At 51.6% G+C, this 20,037-nt stretch overlaps 1 protein-coding gene across 1 annotated transcript in view; it reads right to left on the bottom strand.

The window, feature by feature from the left end:
* The window catches only part of LOC144790823 (uncharacterized), a 57,344-nt gene that overhangs the window by 13,657 nt on the left and 23,650 nt on the right, over positions 1-20,037 (bottom strand). The window contains exons 2-3 of the mRNA XM_078665497.1: positions 4,357-4,655; positions 2,545-3,605 (exon numbers count right to left, since the gene is read on the bottom strand). Coding sequence (XP_078521623.1) covers positions 2,545-3,605; positions 4,357-4,655 — 1,360 coding nt within the window. The remainder of the gene's footprint in view (positions 1-2,544; positions 3,606-4,356; positions 4,656-20,037) is intronic.

The raw sequence follows: 20,037 nt of genomic DNA, 5'->3' as shown, positions 1-20,037 counted from the left end.
ACATCAGAGCAACAGGCCCAGTGTCCTTGGCAGGGCAGGGGAGAGCACATCAGAGCAACAGGCCCAGAGTCCTTGGCAGGGTACAGCACATCAGAGCAACAGGCCCAGTGTCCTTGGCAGGGCAGGGGAGAGCACATCAGAGCAACAGGCCCAGTGTCCTTGGCAGGGTACAGCACATCAGAGCAACAGGCCCAGAGTCCTTGGCAGGGTACAGCACATCAGAGCAACAGGCCCAGTGTCCTTGGCAGGGCAGGGGAGAGCACATCAGAGCAACAGGCCCAGAGTCCTTGGCAGGGCAGGGTACAGCACATCAGAGCAACAGGCCCAGTGTCCTTGGCAGGGCAGGGTACAGCACATCAGAGCAACAGGCCCAGAGTCCTTGGCAGGGCAGGGTACAGCACATCAGAGCAACAGGCCCAGAGTCCTTGGCAGGGTACAGCACATCAGAGCAACAGGCCCAGAGTCCTTGGCAGGGTACAGCACATCAGAGCAACAGGCCCAGTGTCCTTGGCAGGGCAGGGGAGAGCACATCAGAGCAACAGGCCCAGAGTCCTTGGCAGGGTACAGCACATCAGAGCAACAGGCCCAGTGTCCTTGGCAGGGCAGGGGAGAGCACATCAGAGCAACAGGCCCAGTGTCCTTGGCAGGGTACAGCACATCAGAGCAACAGGCCCAGAGTCCTTGGCAGGGTACAGAACATCAGAGCAACAGGCCCAGTGTCCTTGGCAGGGCAGGGGAGAGCACATCAGAGCAACAGGCCCAGAGTCCTTGGCAGGGCAGGGTACAGCACATCAGAGCAACAGGCCCAGTGTCCTTGGCAGGGCAGGATACAGCACATCAGAGCAACAGGCCCAGAGTCCTTGGCAGGGCAGGGTACAGCACATCAGAGCAACAGGCCCAGTGTCCTTGGCAGGGCAGGGGAGAGCACATCAGAGCAACAGGCCCAGAGTCCTTGGCAGGGTACAGCACATCAGAGCAACAGGCCCAGAGTCCTTGGCAGGGTACAGCACATCAGAGCAACAGGCCCAGTGTCCTTGGCAGGGCAGGGGAGAGCACATCAGAGCAACAGGCCCAGAGTCCTTGGCAGGGCAGGGGAGAGCACATCAGAGCAACAGGCCCAGAGTCCTTGGCAGGGTACAGCACATCAGAGCAACAGGCCCAGTGTCCTTGGCAGGGCAGGGTACAGCACATCAGAGCAACAGGCCCAGTGTCCTTGGCAGGGCAGGGGAGAGCACATCAGAGCAACAGGCCCAGAGTCCTTGGCAGGGCAGGGGAGAGCACGTCAGAGCAACAGGCCCAGAGTCCTTGGCAGGGTACAGCACATCAGAGCAACAGGCCCAGAGTCCTTGGCAGGGCAGGGTACAGCACATCAGAGCAACAGGCCCAGTGTCCTTGGCAGGGCAGGGTACAGCACATCAGAGCAACAGGCCCAGAGTCCTTGGCAGGGCAGGGGAGAGCACATCAGAGCAACAGGCCCAGAGTCCTTGGCAGGGTACAGCACATCAGAGCAACAGGCCCAGAGTCCTTGGCAGGGTACAGCACATCAGAGCAACAGGCCCAGTGTCCTTGGCAGGGCAGGGTACAGCACATCAGAGCAACAGGCCCAGTGTCCTTGGCAGGGTACAGCACATCAGAGCAACAGGCCCAGGAACACACCCACATCGCTAACAATGGTGTACTGTAGCACACCTATGTGTGGCACAGGCGTCTGAGGGTGTTGACAACTCACTCCTGGCTGTCATGTGGAGTGGAACCTGGCTGTGTGTCAGGGACTGCAGGTCGACTTGACTGGTGTGACAGAGGGACATGTGGTGTGGCTATAACAGAGGGCCTGCAAGGTGGAGGGCTGTGCGGACCAGGTGGCACCGTGGCACGTGGAGGTGGAGTAATGCACGCCCTTGACACAGTGTGGGTGGGAGAGGTCGGAGGGGTGCCCTTCCACTTCTTTGGAATATGAATTTGCTTCCCTGTCATGGGGTTGATGGGAAGTGGCGTTGACACCACCTGCACACCCCCCAACTGTTCCACTTCAGGGGCAGACACTGCCACTCCCTCTGGAGAAGTGCTTGATCCTGCAGTACGCTTGTGCTGGCTACGCCTCCGGACCACTTTAGCCTCTCTGGAAGGTGTATCCCCCACAGTGACCACCTTCCCACTTACCCCAGGGGTGGTGTCTACACTGCCCTCCTGTCCCTTCTTGCCAAGGATGGCCACTACACTGCCCTCCTGTCCCTTCTTGCCAGGGATGGCCACTACACTGCCCTCCTGTCCCTTCTTGCCAGGGATGGCCACTACACTGCCCTCCTGTCCCTTCTTGCCAGGGATGGCCACTACACTGCCCTCCTGTCCCTTCTTGCCAGGGATGGCCACTACACTGCCCTCCTGTCCCTTCTTGCCAGGGATGGCCACTACACTGCCCTCCTGTCCCTTCTTGCCAGGGATGGCCACTACACTGCCCTCCTGTCCCTTCTTGCCAAGGATGGCCACTACACTGCCCTCCTGTCCCTTCTTGCCAGGGATGGCCACTACACTGCCCTTCTTTGCCACAATGACTGGGTTGGTCACGACAGGGGTCTCCACTGCCACAATGACTGGGCTGGTCACGACAGGGGTCTCCACTGCCACAATGACTGGGCTGGTCACAACAGGGCTTCCCTCCACCTGCCTCGATGTACTTTGTTCTGGGGTTGATGTGGTAGGTGGGTGTGTCCCTGTGTTCTCCCCAGGTGTAGTCATGACATCCCACACATCCTCTGTGGGCATAGCAGAGTCAATATCTGGTGATGGCTCAGCAGCATGTGAGCCTGATGTCTGACACAATGCTCTTCTGGCCTTGCTCTTCTGTGACTTCACCTTGTCTGTGCATATTGGGGGGTCCCTGCCCTTCTTTGGGGATGGAGTCTGTGGACGGGATTGTTTGCTTTGGGTCTGAGCTGTGCTCCTAGTGTTGTAACGTTTACTTGATGTATGTCCCAAGTGCTCACTGTCATCTGATGTGGCCACTGACTGGGTGGACGTCACAGGCACCTGAGCTGCAAAGGGGGCATGTTGGAGGGCTGACGTCACTGTACCTGACAATGACAGGAGTGTACGATGTAGGCCACCCACGTCAGAGTGTATGCCCTCCATGAATGCCAGAACCTGCCCTATTTTGTAATCGTGGGCACTGAAGGCATTCAGCAGGGCGGTCTGGCCCACGCAAAGTTGCCGCAGGAGCTCTACGCACTCTGCACTGAGGGCAGCAGGGGGGACAGGTGCAGGTGCTGCGGTGCCATGTGTGAATGTCACACGTCCCCTCTTAGTGACACGGATACGGCCAGCCCCAGAGGAAGTGGATGGGAGGGTGGGCAGTGGCCGTTGGTAGTCAGATGCAGCAGCAGAGTCCCCATCCCCTGTGGCTGCTAACAGGGACTCATCCCCCCTGCCATCAGATGAAGTGGTACTCTGTGTCTCAGCCACAGATTCCTCATGCATACTCCTGTCACCCTCATCAGCGCTGGTGTGGTCAGTGTCACTTTGCTCCGTCTCACCCTGCTCTGCTGCCGCTGTCGTGCTGGTCTCGCCACCACTTTCAGGATCATGTTCCGCCGTGGTGTCTTCCGAATCTGCATTAGCGACAGAAACATGGTTGTATAAGTGTCATAGTCTGGTCACACGATATCAGAGCAATGCAGCACATGAGAGGCCTAGAGCTACATGGTAACCACCACACCCTCAAATCATTGTGCAGCTACACACCAGTTACACCACAACTGTGCCTGTCATGCGGACAAACAGGCAGGAGTGGACCAATGTCGATGACACACAGCACTACACCCTGCCCATGGATGGTGTTCCCCCAGCCCACATGGACCTGCCCCATGGACATGATGTAGCCACAACTAACATCACCACTTCCAGAGCCTAAAGGGATCCAGAGGGGAATACACACACCTGTTTTGTCTACACATGCCACATTGTCAAATAGGCCATTACAATCACCATGTGCCAATGTGGGTTCACATTGTTGTCAGATGTGTGGGCCACTACCATGCAGGTGCATGCAAAGTAGACTGACATGGTGTAACACTCATTAAGTGGACACAGCTGTACTGCATAATAGGGACTCCACCCACCATCACAAAGAAGAGTGACCATGTGGACAACAAAATATATGTCAAGGACAGAAAACTGCAGCCAGGAGCTGCAGAGTAAGGCCATGGTGGGCCAATGCCTCATACAGACACACATCACAGTTGCCACTCACATCACATATCACAGCATGGCAGCACAGGCACATCACATGTGTCACCGCAGACACAGGCACTCTACACATGCATCCACTCCCAGACAAACTATCCCTCCCCGGATACTCACCATCTCTGTCTTGCTGCTGAAGCCCCTTCAGACGTGCATCCAGGTCTGGATAGGTCACTGCCAGTATGCGTGCCATCAGCGGAGTCATGGTGCGGCGTGCCACACGCCCTGTGCGTGGTACCATCCCCAAGTTCATCTCTGCCACTTGCTTAGCCAGCCGGCTGATGTCGTCCCACCTCTTGTGACAGTGTGTGTGTCGTCTGTTTGATACCCCCAGGGCTCGCACCTTTGCTGCTATGGCCCTCCAGACAGCCTTACGTTGGTGTACTTTGAGCTGCAGGTATGAGAGTAAAGAAGGACTAATGAACATTTACACAATGTCATATGTCAGCATCTATCAGTACAGCAGCCAGACACTGAATCTGGACGCACAGTGACCTCCCTCCCTCCAGAACTGGGGGTACCCTCACAAGGCCACTCTGCATGGCATAAACATTAGTGAATGCATGCACACATTGAGCTTCGTAGTCTCCATGATTATCACACTGAAGAATGATGATTCAACACAAATGCATCGACAGCACTGTGTAAATCATAAATTGTACAGGGCATTGATGTGGCATATCCACTAATCAGTGTGCAGCAACTGTAGCATGTAAGTTGGCTGATGGACAAACTTTGGAAGGGCAGCCACTGAACCTACTCTGTGGGGCACACTGACTATGACTACAGGGGCACCCTGAAATTACATCACAAGCGGACACTGTCCAACCAGCTACAAGGCAAACAACCGTTGGTCATGTCTGCCCCAAAAAGTAGCACATCCCACTCACACATACAAGTATAGGCCTAGGACTGAGTCATAATGCAAAACACACACTCCCACCACCTGCAAACATCTTGTCTGTCAGTGTTTGTCTGCACCACGCATCCAAAATAACATACAGCTGCATCATGAATACACGTCTGACACCACCCTGCCCTACTGCTCCCTACACCAAACAGCCGTGGGTACTGTGCCAGCACCTCGTTCACAAGGACATCCAGCTCCTCACTCGTGAATGGACTGGCACGGATCTTATCTGTTCTTGACATCCCTGTGGATATGGCAGACCTGTGGCGGAAGTGAGTTGTGAGGTGTCCCAGGCAGCAGGCTCTGTGAGCAGCAGGAGAGGGTCTCAGGCAGCAGCAGGAGAGGGTCCCAGGCAGCAGGCTCTGTGAGCAGCAGGAGAGGGTCTCAGGCAGCAGGCTCTGTGAGCAGCAGGAGAGGGTCTCAGGCAGCAGCAGGAGAGGGTCCCAGGCAGCAGGCTCTGTGAGCAGCAGGAGAGGGTCTCAGGCAGCAGGCTCTGTGAGCAGCAGGAGAGGGTCTCAGGCAGCATGCTCTGTGAGCAGCAGGAGAGGGTCCCAGGCAGCAGGCTCTGTGAGCAGTGGGAATTTGTGGCTCACTCCCACAGATTTATAGGCCCATGGGGTCGTTAGGAAGCTGATAAGGTGCTACAATTGGTTGTCTGGGTCAGCCTTATTCAAAAGCATCCAATTACCGGCTCCGCGGCGGCGGCGCGCCGCTTCCGCATTTTTCAAATCTGCATCATGCCACATTGAACACCCATGCCATTGGCTGTATGCAATGCACCATGGCGGTGACGCACCGCGGGTGTCCGGGGTGCGCTACCGCGATGGTGCATCATTCAAAAGCATCCAATGACCGGCTCCGCGGCGGCGGCGCGCCGCTTCCGCATTTTTCAAATCTGCATCATGCCACATTGAACGCCCATGCCATTGGCTGTATGCAATGCACCATGGCGGTGACGCTCCGCTGGGGTCCGGCGGTAGGTACCGCGACTGATGCGGCGGAGCCTAGCCAGCGGCATGGACACCAGTCCATGTGCCAATGGCTACCTTGGCTGGGTAGATGGTGGTGCTGGGGTCACACCGCTGGGGACCGGCGGTAGGTACCGCGACTGATGCGGCGGAGCCTAGCCAGCGGCATGGACACCAGTCCATGTGCCAATGGCTACCTTGGCTGGGTAGATGGTGGTGCTGGGGTCACACTGCAGGGGACCGGCGGTAGGTACCGCGACTGATGCGGCGGAGCCTAGCCAGCGGCATGGACACCAGTCCATGTGCCAATGGCTACCTTGGCTGGGTAGATGGTGGTGCTGGGGTCACACCGCTGGGGACCGGCGGTAGGTACCGCGACTGATGCGGCGGAGCCTAGCCAGCGGCATGGACACCAGTCCATGTGCCAATGGCTACCTTGGCTGGGTAGATGGTGGTGCTGGGGTCACACCGCTGGGGACCGGCGGTAGGTTCTGGCATTTTCGTACACATTGCTGTGTATGTCAATCATGGACAATGTATAAGTTCCATGCAGCTACATGGTGTAGGGCACATCATTGTACACACGATGCCACAGAGCCATTGCATCCACAGGAGGACGCATGTTCAGTCTGAGCCACTTTAGCATGTGTTTGTGCCATTTTAGTAAGGCTTTTGATGGGTGATGATTGCCAGACGTCAGGTGCTCTACATAGATGTAGTGAGGTTTAATGTGTTGTTGGTCAGTGCAGCCCTTGACCGGGCTGGGGGCACTGCATTGTATCGTACCTGACTTGTGCATTCAGAACTGATCATGCACACAACCAGAAGTGTCCCTGCTATTGTGATCATTGTGTTGATGAATGCTTCCACAATGTACATGATGCATTGAGGTCTGGCAGGTACGGCAGATGGGTATGACAGACATGTTAAGTCACATTAGATTAGTGGCTCTTGTAGCTCCATGTCTGCGCATGTCACTAGTTCAATCATTGTATCCACATTATTGTCACTTGGGTATTGTCACTGGAGAGGCCTGCCCTCTGTGTGTAGCTATTGGGCAGCCATGTAACCAGATGTGCCATGCATCTCTCTGGCCCTTGTTGTTTTCCCATTACATCATTGATGCTTTGTGCTATGGCCATCTCATGATGCTTGTCATTGACCTATTGTTTTTAATCCTAAACTAGGAGGAGGCCAAATCTCCTACGTCAGTTGATTGTGCTTGAGGACATGGAGAATGAGGCAATCATCAGGAAATTCCGGTTGGACAGACCGACATTGAAGATCTTGTGTGATCTATTGGAGCCCCACCTGCAGCCTCGCCGTCACTATCCTACGGCATTCACACCCACCCACAAGGTAATGGCAGCACTACACTTCTTTGCGACGGGTTCCTTCCAGGAGACCGTGGCTAACGCTGGGGGAATGTCGCAGCCCATGTTCAGCATGGTGCTGAGGGATGTACTCGAGGCCATGATGATCTATCGGAATCGCTACATCCATTTCCCCCGGGGACGTGAATTGGCTGCCGTTAAGGGGGACTTCTATCCACTTGGGCACATCCCACATGTAGTCGGTGCGATCGATTGCACCCATGTGGCTCTGGTGGCACCGCAGGCGACGGAGCACATTTATCGAAACCGGAAACACTACCACTCCATGAATATGCAGGTGGTGTGCCTTGCAGACATGACAATTTCACATGTGTGTGCTAAGTATCCCGGTTCGGCACATGACTCTTTCATCATGAGGAACAGCATGGTGCCACGGATGATGGAGAATCTGCATCCCGAACGTGCCTGGATTGTGGGTGAGTTACACAACTGCTATCACGTGCTGTGTGTCACTGCCTTTACTGTGGCCGTACAACATTGCAATGTGTGTTTTTTATTCACAGGGGACTCTGCTTATCCCAGTAGGCCATGGCTGTTGAGCCCACTCCGTAATCCCCAGACACCTGCAGAGATCCGCTACAATGAGGCCCATGGCAGGACACGACGGGTAATTGAACGTACTTTTGGGCTGCTGAAGGCAAGGTTCCGGTGCCTTGACAGGACTGGAGGCGCACTTGCATACTCGCCTGGGAAGGTGTGCAAGATCTTTGTGGCATGCTGTATGCTACACAACCTGGCCATCCACAAGGGGGTCCCCCTGCTCCTGGACGACGGTGAGGAACCAAGGCCACAACCTGCTCAGGGACCTGAATCCAGTGATGAGGAGAGTGGAGAGGAGGAAGGAGTTGACCAACGGCAGCAGCTAATCCAACGCTACTTCACTTGAAGGTGTGTGACGAGTTACAACGTCTACATAGTCTAGTGTGTTAGCTAATGTTGTGAATGGATATGCGCAGATGTTCCCAATAGCCACATGTTCTGTCACCTATGTATGGTATTGTTGGAATGGACGTTACGTCCGGAGATGTATTATGGACGGCATTAAAGCATATCAGATAGACACTGTGTAGGATACCTGTGATAATTAGGATATTTGTGGATCAGTGATCTGTGTGTTTTGCCACGATGAGACCAGTGACTGTAGTTCTGTTGTGTCTCCCTAGGTGCTCCAGCGTGTTCCTGCCCTGCATACTGTACATCATGTTTACATATCATGGACATTATCATCATTGTATATAATGCACTAAAGAATTCACTACACAAAATCTGGATTGTAAGGTATTTTATTTACGGGGTGGACATGTGAATTGTGCGTGAATATTTACAGGAAGGTGGGGAATGAGCAGTGAGTTGACAGTCATGGTCGCTGAGATGCAAGAGTAGACACCACATGAATGTGGTGACCCAGTCCAACAGACAGGTGCCATTGCCAAGGCAATGTGGGGAAAGATAGTCCAAAAGAGTCAATGCAGTTGGGGAGAGGATTGTCTTCAAGGCTGGCTCCGTGACTGGCGTGTGGCAGGTGCTTGGCTTCCAGAGACTCCCAGGCTCTTCTTCGGACGCCCCCTAGATCTTTTTGGCGGTGGGGGGCCTGCTGAATGGCCAGCGGCGTCAGAGGACTCGCCCCTCTCTGTTGGCGCAGGGGAGGATGGTGGACTGTCATCCTGCTGCACAACAGGAGGGGACGGCGGTGATGGTTGGGACACAGGCCTGTCCCTCTGCAACGCCACTTGCTGGCCCATGAGGTCCACCATCTGTCCCAGGCGGTTATCGATGGACCTCATCAGCAGGATGAGCTCCCTGAAAAATTCATCCGACCGGCCACTTTGTCCCTGGACCTCTTGGTAGGCATCCACAACTCTGGTGAAGTGGTCCAGGGATGGTGTCCACTCCTCCCGAGGTCTGGTGTTGGCCCTGGCCCTCCCACCTGCTCTGCTGCCACGGACCTCTTCCCTCGCCACTGGTGCGCCACGCACTGGCTCCCTGCCCTCCACAGTTGTTGGTGTGGGCTGGTCATCCCTAGGGACAGGGAGGGTGCTGCAGGTGGTACTGGTGGTAGTGGTGGTGTTGGTGGCAGTGGCTGCGGTGGTGGTTGCGGTGGAGGCAGAGGCCGTGACAGCAGGGGTCTGCTGCGTTGTCGTTGCAGCAGAGGTGGTGGTGGGGAGGATGGGGGCCCGGGACCTCTGGGTGTGTGGAACACCGGATGGGCCGGCATGGAGCTCATCGTCCAAACTGTCCTGGGAGTCTGCATCAGTGAGTCCATGTGCCGGAGGTGGAGACTGGCTCTGCAGGTCGTTGGTGTTGTCCCCAGCAGTGAGTTCTTCATCACCTGTGGAGTAGATGGGGAGTGGTCAGTGTTTGTGTCATCTGTGTATCATCAGCTGTCTGTACACTAGTGCATTGTGCTTTCATCAGTTGTACAAATCATGGCAACATCGTGTTACATTACATAGTGGATAGTTAGATCATGGTGTCCTAAAGGTTGATTGTCTATGCATTTTGTACAATAGTAAATAGATTAATACACACACACTTCATGAAGATAAACGGTAGTTACATACCTGTAAGGTGAGCGTGCAGGGTATAATGGCTGACACTTTCTCCTGGGTGGGGGAAGCCTCCATGCTGCTGGGCTGTGGGCCAGGGGGCATGTTGGGAGTAGTGGTACAGGCCTCCCACCCTCACCCCCACAAACACCCTCCAAGTGAAGATGGCTACCTACCTGTAAGTTTGTTTGTTAAACAGTGCAATGGCTGACACTTGCTCCTGGGTGGGGGAGGCCTCCATGCTGCTGAGCTGTGGGCCAGGGGGCATGCTGGGAGTAGTGGTACAGGCCTCACCCCCACAAACACCCTCCAAGTGAAGATGGCTACCTACCTGTAAGTTTGTTTGTTAAACAGTGCAATGGCTGACACTTGCTCCTGGGTGGGGGAGGCCTCCATGCTGCTGAGCTGTGGGCCAGGGGGCATGCTGGGAGTAGTGGTACAGGCCTCACCCCCACAAACACCCTCCAAGTGAAGATGGCTACCTACCTGTAAGTTTGTTTGTTAAACAGTGCAATGGCTGACACTTGCTCCTGGGTGGGGGAGGCCTCCATGCTGCTGGGCTGTGGGCCAGGGGGCATGTTGGGAGTAGTGGTACAGGCCTCCCACCCTCACCCCCACAAACACCCTCCAAGTGAAGATGGCTACCTACCTGTAAGTTTCTTTGTTAAACAGTGCAATGGCTGACACTTGCTCCTGGGTGGGGGAGGCCTCCATGCTGCTGAGCTGTGGGCCAGGGGGCATGCTGGGAGTAGTGGTACAGGCCTCACCCCCACAAACACCCTCCAAGTGAAGATGGCTACCTACCTGTAAGTTTGTTTGTTAAACAGTGCAATGGCTGACACTTGCTCCTGGGTGGGGGAGGCCTCCATGCTGCTGAGCTGTGGGCCAGGGGGCATGCTGGGAGTAGTGGTACAGGCCTCACCCCCACAAACACCCTCCAAGTGAAGATGGCTACCTACCTGTAAGTTTGTTTGTTAAACAGTGCAATGGCTGACACTTGCTCCTGGGTGGGGGAGGCCTCCATGCTGCTGGGCTGTGGGCCAGGGGGCATGCTGGGAGTAGTGGTACAGGCCTCACCCCCACAAACACCCTCCAAGTGAAGATGGCTACCTACCTGTAAGTTTGTTTGTTAAACAGTGCAATGGCTGACACTTGCTCCTGGGTGGGGGAGGCCTCCATGCTGCTGGGCTGTGGGCCAGGGGGCATGCTGGGAGTAGTGGTACAGGCCTCACCCCCACAAACACCCTCCAAGTGAAGATGGCTACCTACCTGTAAGTTTGTTTGTTAAACAGTGCAATGGCTGACACTTGCTCCTGGGTGGGGGAGGCCTCCATGCTGCTGAGCTGTGGGCCAGGGGGCATGCTGGGAGTAGTGGTACAGGCCTCACCCCCACAAACACACTCCAAGTGAAGATGGCTACCTACCTGTAAGTTTGTTTGTTAAACAGTGCAATGGCTGACACTTGCTCCTGGGTGGGGGAGGCCTCCATGCTGCTGAGCTGTGGGCCAGGGGGCATGCTGGGAGTAGTGGTACAGGCCTCACCCCCACAAACACCCTCCAAGTGAAGATGGCTACCTACCTGTAAGTTTGTTTGTTAAACAGTGCAATGGCTGACACTTGCTCCTGGGTGGGGGAGGCCTCCATGCTGCTGAGCTGTGGGCCAGGGGGCATGCTGGGAGTAGTGGTACAGGCCTCACCCCCACAAACACCCTCCAAGTGAAGATGGCTACCTACCTGTAAGTTTGTTTGTTAAACAGTGCAATGGCTGACACTTGCTCCTGGGTGGGGGAGGCCTCCATGCTGCTGGGCTGTGGGCCAGGGGGCATGCTGGGAGTAGTGGTACAGGCCTCACCCCCACAAACACCCTCCAAGTGAAGATGGCTACCTACCTGTAAGTTTGTTTGTTAAACAGTGCAATGGCTGACACTTGCTCCTGGGTGGGGGAGGCCTCCATGCTGCTGAGCTGTGGGCCAGGGGGCATGCTGGGAGTAGTGGTACAGGCCTCACCCCCACAAACACACTCCAAGTGAAGATGGCTACCTACCTGTAAGTTTGTTTGTTAAACAGTGCAATGGCTGACACTTGCTCCTGGGTGGGGGAGGCCTCCATGCTGCTGAGCTGTGGGCCAGGGGGCATGCTGGGAGTAGTGGTACAGGCCTCACCCCCACAAACACCCTCCAAGTGAAGATGGCTACCTACCTGTAAGTTTGTTTGTTAAACAGTGCAATGGCTGACACTTGCTCCTGGGTGGGGGAGGCCTCCATGCTGCTGAGCTGTGGGCCAGGGGGCATGCTGGGAGTAGTGGTACAGGCCTCACCCCCACAAACACCCTCCAAGTGAAGATGGCTACCTACCTGTAAGTTTGTTTGTTAAACAGTGCAATGGCTGACACTTGCTCCTGGGTGGGGGAGGCCTCCATGCTGCTGAGCTGTGGGCCAGGGGGCATGCTGGGAGTAGTGGTACAGGCCTCACCCCCACAAACACCCTCCAAGTGAAGATGGCTACCTACCTGTAAGTTTGTTTGTTAAACAGTGCAATGGCTGACACTTGCTCCTGGGTGGGGGAGGCCTCCATGCTGCTGGGCTGTGGGACAGGGGCTATGGTGGGAGTTGTTGTACTGACATTCCGGCCCCATACAGGCATCCTCAGCAGAATGGGTGGCTACATGTTGGTTAGGGATGGACAGTGTATTGGTGGTTGGGTATTGCAAGGAGGTAAAAGTCAATGTGGTCTTAAACATATGTCTGTACTTACCAGCCTCCGCTCCCCGGCTACTCCTGTGTAACTCTCAGGTAGCAGGATAGCAAGCACCTTCTCCTCCCATGGTGTGAATGTCTTCAGTGGGATGGGAGGGCCACTGCCAGTCACGTTTGCCAGATTCCAGTTCTTGCTCCTCTTCTCCTTGACAACCCTCTTGAGATCATGCCACCGCTTCATGATCTCCTTCTTGGATCTTGGGGTGGCCCCAACTGCATTCACCCTTTGGACAATCCTTTCCCACATTTGTGTCCTGGTGGCTAATGGTGTCTGTTGGACTAGGTTCCCAAATAGTTGTGGTTCTACTCTCACAATCTCGTTGACCATGACTGTCAACTCACTCTCTGTGAATTTTGGCATTTTTGGTGATGTCATGGTGTGGGGGTGTTGAGGTGTTTGTGGGTGCAGGGGTGTGTGGGTGCAGGGGTGTGGTGATGAGGTGTGTTCTGTGCTGGGGGTTTGATTGTGATGGTGTGATGGTGGTGTTGATGGTGGTGGTGGGTGGGTGGGTGTTGTGTGCGATTTTGCCTCTCCTCTCAGATGTGGTGTGTGGCCTTCTGTTCTGGGAAGATGCAAAGGATTGTGGTGAGTGGAGGGTGTGGATTTGTACTCAGCTGTGTGGGTGTGTCCAATTGGATAGTGGTTGTCAGGTGTGTTGTGGGTGTGGTTATGTAGTATTGTGTATTTATTTGCCATTTCTGTATCTGTGTGTGTGTGTTGTATGTATTTGTGGCTGGGCTACTTTGTTTATGCAGTATTTGGCATTGCTGCGGTGCTTTGACATCGACCGCCATGGATTTCATGTTCGTCCGCTGCGGTGACTTTGCTGGTGCTTGTCCGTCATTTATCCCATGCAATCCTGCCTTCGACCGCGGCGGTCGGTGCCTGCCGTTCCGCCCGCGCCACCCTCGGGGATATCCTAATTTTCTGTGCGGTGTCTCCGCTTTCCCTGTGGGCGGTTTTGTATTTCCAGCTGCTTTTCCGACCGCCGCGGTCGGAGTTTTGTCATCACCGCACACGTCGGGCGGTTTCATTTTCACCGCTACCGCCGCGGTCGGTCTCCAGTGGCGGTCGATCCTAATTTGTCTGCCGGTTGCACCGCCTCCATGGCGGGCGGTTGTTTCCCGCATCCATGGCGGGCGGGGTGGTTTTCCGCCCGCTATCCTAATGGGGCCCTAAATGTCAAAAAAAGATTTGTAATGACATGTGGGAAGGGAATAAGCAAAGGTAGTAGTTTGCCAGTTGGGAAAGACAGGATAGAGTCAACAAGTACGTTCTCTTACCTGGGTGTTTTGTACTGGCTCCTGGGGAGCCGCGATTAGGAGTAGGAGTCTCTTTTTTAAGAGGTCAATAGCGGCAGTGATCAGTTTTGCAAACAAAATGGGCAAAAGGCTCCCAGAGATTCTCCTCAAAATCTATCAGGCCAAGGGCATAAGTATTGCAATGTTTGGGGCAGGGATCTGGGGTTTTTATGATGTCTTTCAATGCAATTAGTTGAAAATACCTTTTTAAGATTTATTTTAGCAGTCCCACAGAGTTCCCCAGTTTTTAATTGTCATAGTGAACTGGCGATTCCATATATTTCGGATATGATCAGAATGCAACCTCTAATATTATGGCATCGAGCTTGGCCATCTACATGCACAGGATTAAATAGAGACATCATTAAGGATACAATGAAAATGGACCTCGTATGTAGGATTAACTGGCTGAATTATATTTGAAAATTCTTATTGGATATTAATCGTTATGATTTTTATAACTCTCCAGAAACCATAAGGTCTATTTCTAGGAAAGATTTTAAACTTCACTGTATGACACATTTAGGGGCAGATTTATGAAGGCCTTGCGCCACCGGTGCGTCATTTTTAACATGGGAAAAAGTGACGCACCGGCGGCGCAAGGCCTTCATAAATCTGCCCCTTAGAGTCTCTAAGAGCTGCACAGGAGATGAATAAATGCACGGTGATTCAGCATCAATAGACACTGGCAACCTATCGTATCCAGCCCTATTTGGTTTGGTGCAAGGAGGGTACGATAGATACCTCCTTACAAGATTTAGGTTTGACTGTTTTCAGCACCTGGTCAGTATTCCCTCCGTCAATGATTGGTCCAGAAAATTGTGTTATTGCCCATGTGAAAATATCTCAAAGCAATCAACCATTCATGTGATTGATTCTCTTTTGTAAAATATATTCTGATGAAAGAGCTAGATGGATTCTGCCTTTTTTAAAACAAGGGGGTTGGAGGAAATGTCGACCGGCCTTTTTATATATGCAATTAATTGAAAATGTTTATTGTATGACGATCATGACTGGCCATTTCAAAAATATAATGAATAAAAGAAAGAGTATTACTAGGTAATGGCCCCTATTTTACAAGTGCATAAAGTATATCAATGGTCCAATATGCTTAGGTTGTGTGAGAAAAATTGTAATTGCAAAAATAATAATAGATGGAAGTTCTTTTAAAGAGATCATTTTGTATAATGTATCACTAAACTGTTATGAATGTTTTAACTGTGGCCTTTATGATTTTAATATGACTTGAACTTGAATAAAGTATATTCTGATTCTTATTCTGATATTATGTTTTTGTTTATTTAAAATTATTAATATTTATAATAATTATTGTTTTTAATGTGTAAAATATTTTTTGAAAATGCTAAGCTGTTTACTTTTTTAATTTAATTAGAATGGTTTATTTTTCAAAGATTTTGTGTTATCGGTATATATGTTAGTATACTCCGGCTTCACTCCAAAAACTGGGACCAACATCACTGGGGATCACTTTTAAAATAGCCAACTTTATTGGATTCACAATGTGGTGTCTATGGCTTAACGCGTTTCGACAGTCTCCGCTGCCTTGTTCACAATATTCAGAATACTCAGAGGATCACATGATTACTATTTAAATACCAGTCACTCAGTTTTTTCACGCCTTCATCATGGAGATGGTAAACATAATTACAACTATTTTCTTTCACCTTAATACAATTGTTATCTCAATAAAGTTCTTTGTTGTATTAAAGTGCTTAAATGTTCAAGTGTGTATACATTCTCATACATACATGAATTATTTTGACTTACAATAATGATTAAGAATTAATAAAAATGTAAATAAACTTCCTGCAATTCATATTTGTCATATGTGCAAGTACAATTCAAACCGCATTTTTCTTCAATATTCTTCTATTGCCTTAAACTGTCAAATAATCTTTTCAATTTAGCAATTGTTGTAGGCTCTTTCTTTTAGCTCAATCACAAATTGCTAGTGCCATAGTATTAGTTTTCTCACAACCTTCAATTTCAATATTCTGAGAAAATACTTTTTATAGATAATACCACAGATGAAGGACTTGCAAATATATATATATTGGTAATCTTATTACCACCTCAATTGCTTAAAAATGATAAAGTGCTCTAGTGCCCTATATTAGTGCATACTGAGCGTGCAAAATCTATGTAATGTAAGCTTTCACATCCTATTTTTAAATTGGTTATTCTTATATACGAGAACGTAAAGATCTTCCCCTGTGTCTACACTATATGTGTGTGTAAAGCTCTTTGTCTGCTTTCAGACCTGTGGGGATTTTGGTGTTCAGGAGAACAATATACCTGGCTTCTAACTGCCTTAATTTGTGCTCCCTATCTCCTCCCCTCCTATTCTTTGGTACTGAATCTATGACAAAGTACCGCACACTTTCACATCTGCCTTCGTGGTGTTCATGTACGTGTCAGGTTCCATCAGGGAAGACACTGACGAGGCACACGTACGGGACTGGAACCACAAATCCCATGACTCCTAGCGCTGCTCATGTCGATGACATTGTCGTGCTTCCAGGAGGGTGTTACTTAGTCCTTGCAGAGGGAGCAGCGGGTTGCCGGTTGCTCTTCCCGCTGAGACGCTGTGTCCTCGAGGTCTATTAAGGGTGCAATATTGCACCGCTTTTCTTTGAATCTATTCCAAGTCGCTCAGCGGATGCGGTATACTTTTGGCTTTCTATTTTGATTCTACCACTATCCCGTTGGCTGAACCACTTTCCAGGTTCTTGCGGGAGAGCGGAAACGAAAGACCCGTTTGTTTATCTGACAGCAAGCAGGTTGGTTTGAGTGCCTGACAATTCCATTGCCGAACCAAAGGGAGGCGGCTGCCATCCTTCCCGCTTCTGGAGTTATCCCCTTGCGGAGTGGAATACCCGTGAGAGAGTTCATTGTTTACTTTTTCCAAGCAGGACTTAGGAGCATAAGTGTTCCTAGTAGTACTCTTGTGATTTTGCTCTATATCAAACTTCCTGGGAGTCTGCAGCACATACGGTGAAATAGAGCATTGGTACATTGTGTTTGTTTTGATTTTCATTACTCACGTGGAGAGTGAGGCTGATTCCAAACAGGCTGTGCTTTATTGACTTTCTGAGATGCATTAGAAGCACTTTGGGTTTTCAAAGTTAGAAGCTTGATAACTTTGAAGCTGGTTCACAATTCTGTTCTGCTATATCGGAGCATAGTATTTTCCTGCACTGTCTTTTAACACGCCTATGCCTGGGGCCCTCTTTATATTGTTATGCTACAGGGGAACCTGCAAATTACTCAAGTCAGCCCTGCATCCCTATAAAGCCTTGCACAGCATATCCTTGGGTAGGTTACAGGAGAGCCTGGAGAGAGATACAGGTGAATCAGTGCAATCTATTATTAAATGTGTTGTTTCATTTCGTTCGATATGCACAGCAACATGATTACCAATATATGCTGACTAGAGAACAAAATAATTTTTCTTTACAGGTATATAGACAGAGTATTAGCATCTGTGGTCTTATAGTGGAATCCAGGTTGGGTGTAATTATTGTGCATTACCTGATTGTTATTGTTTTACAGGTCTTCCTCCCCGCGTTCCCCATCCTTCCCTTCCCCCGCTTGATCATTCCATGGAGTCTGTATACTAAACCAGACCGTGGTGGTATCGAGAGGTGGATCATAACGAGCAACATACGACCATGAGGGTCCAAGGCTGTGACAGTACGTGACAGGCAATTGGATAACTTTTGTCATCATTTTTGATTGCCCTTAGCTGTTGTAATATTCTTACAAGAACCATATGTATGGTGCTTCCCACGTATATTTTTGGGCAGGGACATTGCAGTACATACACTACATAATCACTTCTAAATATGTAGGTCTTAGGTATCTTCACAGGATTTTTCCAAAGTGGTGAACAAACTTCTTTTTTATGCACACCACACTTCCACGCCTTGCATTTTTGACATTTCCAAAATCCTGGGCTCCCTTTTAACCATGTCTTTACATTTTGCACCTCTGGACTAGTCACTACTAGCTCTGGCGCATAGTTGCTCTCCTGAAAGTGAGTGTTAGCTTACTGTTCACCGTACTTCCTATTGTCGAGTCACTCTTGACTAAATGCCAGTGCCTCGTCAAGATCTGTCTTCCTTTCTGGTGATACAGATTATACCCTGTTATCATCCTGGGTGTATCGCTGTCCTTTGCCTCCGCTTGTCTTTTTTTCTTCTTATCTTGGGCAAAGAGCAGGGACTCTCTTGACACTTTCTCAGCCTTCTCCGTTGCCTGTTTTAGGGCTGCTTTTGTATAGCCTCTTCCTTTGCACTTCATTTGTAGTTCACCTTGCACCTCTTCTAAAGTACCCTTATCATTGCAATTTCTGATCATTTGCAGATGTTCTGCAAAAAGGTATGCTTTGTTTAATTTAACTGGGTGGAAACTCCCAGAATGCAGAAGTAAGTTTCCAGCTGTCTGTTTTTTATATGTTTTAGTATGTATTTTGTTGTCCTTTATAAAGACTACTAAATCCAAAAAACATACCTCAGTCTTGCTAATGTTAGTAGTGAATCATTTAGTTTAAAAGCAAAGGTCTGAGCAGATTTAGGGGTACCATTTTTATATATAGAGGCAAATGTATGTCACCTAACTTGCAATATGGCACTCGGGTGCACAGATGTATTCTACATGGTAATCGGCCCGGACCAGCCCTCTACCATTTAAGTCAGAACACGCACTGTCCGTGCGGGTTCCTCATGCACGTGAAGATGAGTGGCATGACACCTATCACCATTCCAATCAATCAATCAATCATGCCATTTGTATAGCGCACTACTCACCCGGGAGGGTCTCAAGGCGCTTGGGGGGAGGGGTATGGTACTGCTCGAACAGCCAGGTCTTGAGTTGTTTCCTGAAGGCGAGATGGTCCTGGGTCAGCCGAAGGTGGATGGGGAGGGAGTTCCAAGTCTTGGCAGCCAGGTAAGAGAAGGATCTTCCTCCGGCGGTGGCTCTTCGGATGCGTGGTACGGCTGCGAGGGCGAGGCTGGTGGACCGTAGCTGGCGAGTGGGCGTGTAGAAGGTCAGGCGGTCGTTGAGGTACTTGGGGCCCAGGTCGTGGAGAGACTTGTGTGCGTGGGTGAGGAGCCGGAACGTGATCCTCTTGTCGACGGGGAGCCAGTGCAGATTCCTCAGGTGGCTGGAGATGTGGCTGCGTCGGGGGACATCCAGGATGAGTCGGGCGGAGGCGTTCTGGATGCGCTGGAGTCTTTTCTGTAGCTTGGCTGTGGTTCCGGCGTAGAGGGCGTTTCCGTAGTCCAGTCGGCTGGTGACGAGTGCCTGGGTGACAGTCTTCCTGGTCTCGGTCGGGATCCAGCGGAAGATCTTGCGAAGCATACGCAGGGTGTTGAAGCACGATGAGGAGACGGCGTTGACTTGTCTGGTCATCGAGAGGGAGGGGACCAGGATGAAGCCCAGGTTGCGTGCGTGGTCGGTTGGCTTGGGTGCGGTGCCCAGGGCTGGCGGCCACCAGGAGTCGTCCCAGGTGGAGGGCGAAGATCCCAGGATGAGGACTTCCGTCTTGTCCGAGTTCAGTTTCAGGCGGCTGTCCTTCATCCACTCGGCGACGTCTTTCATCCCTTCGTGTAGGCAGGTTCAGGCGGTGTCGGGGTCTCTGGTGAGGGAGAGGATCAGCTGGGTGTCGTCGGCGTAAGAGATGATGTTGAGGTTGTGCTGGCGTGCGATGGCTGCGAGAGGTTTCATGTAGATGTTGAAGAGGGTGGGGCTGAGTGAAGATCCTTGCGGGACGCCGCAGATGACTTTGGTGGCCTCGGAGCGAAACGGGGGGAGGCGGACTCTTTGTGTTCTTCCGGCGAGGAACGAGATGATCCACTCCAGTGCCTTCTCTTGGATGCCGATGTTGCTGAGGCGCTGGAC

This window comes from Lissotriton helveticus, chromosome 11 (genome assembly GCF_964261635.1).
Source record: "Lissotriton helveticus chromosome 11, aLisHel1.1, whole genome shotgun sequence".
NCBI classification, from domain to species: domain Eukaryota; kingdom Metazoa; phylum Chordata; class Amphibia; order Caudata; family Salamandridae; genus Lissotriton; species Lissotriton helveticus.
The sequence above is the reverse complement of the archived record's forward strand: the minus strand, read 5'-3'. Positions and strand labels throughout refer to the sequence as shown.